We start from the raw sequence: 3,955 nt of genomic DNA, 5'->3' as shown, positions 1-3,955 counted from the left end.
AAGGAGTCTCCGGGTTTGAACTAACGTCAGAGTGCCCGGATTTGCTGTGTCTGGTTTTCAGCTGAAGAATCTTAACTACTAAGTTATCAAGAAAAAAAATAAAAACTGGAAACTAATCCGGTAAACATGTAAGCTTCAAAACTTCTGATGAATTTCATTGCTGTAGTAAATTATTTGCTGCTTCTCTTTTGTTGGCAAGTTCCGGCTCTTAACTTTTGAACTTCCTCATTTGTTTAAAATGTCTTTGTGAAAACACTTTTCTTCTTTGGGTATATGGATTTGTAAACTGAAGAATCCTTTACTGTGTAGATACTTGCCCTCTCTAGCTACAAGAACAGGCTATTAAAAAAAGTTTTGGAAAGCATAAGCCTTTCACATTTGAAATGATTGAGTTTCAAAGAAATATATTGGTTGTTTCAAAATTTGAAATCCAAGTATTTGAGTACAGAAGACTTCTCATAGAAAGTGAAATTTAAGTATTACCAACATACCACTAACCAACGTGTAATGATACTTCACTAAGTATTAGGCATGGATCATAACTTTTCGGCCACTGCAAATCTGACAAAGTGAGAGCTATGCACCAGAAAAAAATGTTTTGAAAATTTAAGCCTATTAAAATTTAGACATCCATCCTTTTTCAAAATTTTTGTTATGATTAATGTAATGGAGTAGAATACTCTTGTAATTGCACTTGTATATAATTCTTCATAATATACGTAAGAATCTTTTGTTAACATATTATACTAACAGATTAGGCTTTCTATTTTGCATTATCTTAAATCTTGCTTGAGTTTAGCTCAAAGGCATGGTTCTATTTATCTAATCATTGATCAGTAACAAAAGTATATCACTGTCTTATGTTTTTAATGCATGTAATATTATGAAATTTACTTAGTCCATAACTTGTCTCTGAAGGAAGCTCTTTGAAACATGAACACATACCTAAATTGGATATAATTATTATAATTGATATAATTGTTACTCTTGTTGCCCTATGACAATTTTTTTATAAAAGATTGTTCTGATTTATTTGAATGTCATAAAAAAGTAGACCAAGTTTTTACTAATTTTCTCTAGGCTTGCCTTCCTTTAAATAGTTTAGATAAGACTTGAGAGACAAATGTCCTATCAATTTGAATTAAAACTGTTTTGTTTTGTTTTTGTGGTACAGGGAATTGAGTGCTCTTATTTGAAGTATTTAGTCTTTTTTTTTTTTCTTTTTGCTGGTCCTGGGATTTGAACTCAGGGCCCAGGCGCTGTCCCTGAATTTCTTATTGGTCAAAGCTAGCACTCTCACACTTGAGCCATAGCTCTACTTTTGGCTTTTTGGTTAATTGCAAGTAAGAATCTCAGTTACTTTCCTGCCCAGGCTGGCTTCTAACCCTGAGCCTAAGATCTCAGCTTCCTGAGTCCCACAAGCTCTTGGCTGAAGTCCTTAATCTTTACTCTTATTTTAACCATTTCTAGAAGCAGTTGAAAAGTATGAATGTATGAAATGTCATAAATATATCCTTGTTTCTCTTTTTTTTAGTAGAATTTTGCTAAGAGTCAGAAATGGAACGATTTGTAGTAACAGCACCACCAGCCCGAAATAGATCTAAGACTGCTTTGTATGTGACACCCCTGGATCGAGTCACTGAGTTTGGAGGTGAGCTTCATGAAGATGGAGGAAAACTCTTCTGCACTTCTTGCAATGTGGTTCTGAATCATGTTCGCAAGTCTGCCATTAGTGACCACCTCAAGTCAAAGACTCATACCAAGAGAAAGGCAGAATTTGAAGAGCAGAATGTGAGAAAGAAGCAGAGGCCCCTAACTGCATCTCTTCAGTGCAACAGTACTGCACAAACAGAGAAAGTCAGTGTTATCCAGGACTTTGTGAAAATGTGCCTGGAAGCCAACATCCCCCTTGAGAAAGCTGATCATCCAGCAGTTCGTGCTTTCCTGTCTCGCCATGTGAAGAATGGAGGCTCCATACCTAAGTCAGACCAGCTGAGGAGAGCATATCTGCCTGATGGATATGAGAATGAAAATCAGCTTCTCAACTCACAAGATTGTTGACAAGGAGGTTATCACCTTTGTGATCAAGATAAATAATGTTGAGTATTAAAGTTATGTGTTGATTGTGTGGTTCATTTTTATATTTATTTCATTTTAAATCATGTGATGCAGAATAGTTTTGCATTGTGTATATAGTTGCAGGAAAAACAAAAGGATCTCATTGCAAAACTTACTGTTAATTTTAGTCACCAATGGTATAACGCAAAACTTAGGTATAGAGTGTACTAGGACACCTGAAACATGACGGTTATCTTTAAAATTGAAGGTTTTTCTCCTGAAATGTTTATGCATGGAAAAACTGCCCACTTTAACCCTATATTGCCATGTATGAGTATTTCTTGTGAAATTCTTATCTATATTGAAGACTAGCCTATGAAACTGAAGCTGCTGCCAGGCAACATCATTCACAGTAGCCTAAAGGAATTATTTCTAATCAGAGGATCTTCTTTTAAATGGAAAAAGGTGGGAAAACTTCTAATATCTTGAAATCCATAGCAGAAATGACTGTTTATTCCAAACTGTTTCATATGTGCACATAAATATTCTCTAGTTCCACACTGTCTCTCCACCTCTCATCCCTTTTTAAAGACTTACTGTGTTTATTAGCAGCTTCAAGTGACCAAAAGACTAAAATCATAATGTCAGTGCCAAAAGCCATGGGGAATTTACAGTGATGAAATTTTAGTTTGTTATTTTGAACACAAATTTTTGAACCATCGCTTTCATTTTAAGCATCATCTTGAGTATGCAAACATTTTTGTCTTGGTTTTGAAAAAGGACTGTAGGATGACAGTTTTTTAGAAACAAATGTGTTTCGGTTGAGTTTCCTCATAGTTACCTTTTGGCTGGCAGATAAAACAAGGAAAATATGTCCTATACATTTGTTTTTCCATAAGAGTTTATTTAGATAAATAGAAACAAGTTATACATTCACTTTTCTCTGCTTTGCATCTGGTGGTACAGGTTTTGAACATAGATGGTAAATAGTTGTCTTGAACATCTGGCAAGATTATTGTAGTGAAAATGTAGCAGGATCTAGAACCAGCTGTTTGAGTGAAGAAATAATCAGTTCTGCTAACAGCCGTGTTCAGCAGATGATCTCTGTCTGAACCTCACTGCTCACTAAGGTTGTAAGTAGTAGTTTAGCCCACTTATATCTTCTCCATTACAGATCGAAGCTATCCTTTTCAAAATTGAAACATCTGAAAATTCAAAGCTAGAATACTAACTGAAAACCACAAGTTATTTGATAACATCCAAGTTTAAAATACTTGTAAGATACATTTATCTGATAAAGCAGTGACACGTGATGTCCTATGTGACTTGGAGTTATTTTTGAGGATATTTTGCCACATCTTAAAAAGCCAAAGTGGATAAGAAAAATACTACAATTTTTTGGAAACAACTTTTCTGTCTTAAGTATCTGTTATAGACTTAAGTTTCTAATTCAAATTGTTAATGAGGCCATCTGATTTTAGATGTTGCTTTTAAGAAGCCTGCTACCAAAAAAAAATCACTTGGCAAAATTTGAAGTTTCACATTTTTTTCTCATACTTGTTAAAGTAGCACAATATATGCCTAGAGTAGTGCTGTCATTTTTAAGCACATGCGTTTGGAGATAAGCAGCAAAACAACCAAAATTATTTTACTTTTACTTACTCTAGGAGACAATTTGCAGGCAACCATGTTTAAATTACCTAAGATAGTAGGATATCTAAGATGTAAGAAAATAATTGAGTTTATAGCACTATTTTCAGAATAAAAATATGATTAGATATGTAATCATTATAGTTTTTGAAAATTCCCTAAGATTTAGACTGATCTTTACTGTATTTTTTTAATTTGCACTACCGTAAATATGTGTAGTGTGGAAGAATGTTCAGTACCCCAGTAA

At 34.1% G+C, this 3,955-nt stretch overlaps 1 protein-coding gene across 1 annotated transcript; it reads left to right on the top strand.

Annotated features, from left to right (window-relative positions):
* Cggbp1 (CGG triplet repeat binding protein 1) lies at window positions 1-2,130 on the top strand. Its single transcript, XM_048346447.1, has 2 exons — window positions 1-128; window positions 1,538-2,130. The coding sequence occupies exon 2, from the start codon at window positions 1,558-1,560 to the stop codon at window positions 2,059-2,061; it is 504 nt and encodes a 167-aa protein (XP_048202404.1). The 5' UTR covers window positions 1-128; window positions 1,538-1,557; the 3' UTR covers window positions 2,062-2,130.
* The last annotated feature ends 1,825 nt before the right edge of the window (window positions 2,131-3,955 follow it).

Source organism: Perognathus longimembris, chromosome 5, assembly GCF_023159225.1.
Source record: "Perognathus longimembris pacificus isolate PPM17 chromosome 5, ASM2315922v1, whole genome shotgun sequence".
In the NCBI taxonomy this organism is placed as follows: Eukaryota; Metazoa; Chordata; class Mammalia; order Rodentia; family Heteromyidae; genus Perognathus; species Perognathus longimembris.
The sequence above is the reverse complement of the archived record's forward strand: the minus strand, read 5'-3'. Positions and strand labels throughout refer to the sequence as shown.

What these genes read in the sequence shown, in the direction of transcription:
- Cggbp1 (XM_048346447.1), top strand. Translation starts at nt 1,558, where the DNA reads ATGGAACGATTTGTAGTAACAGCACCACCAGCCCGAAATAGATCTAAG.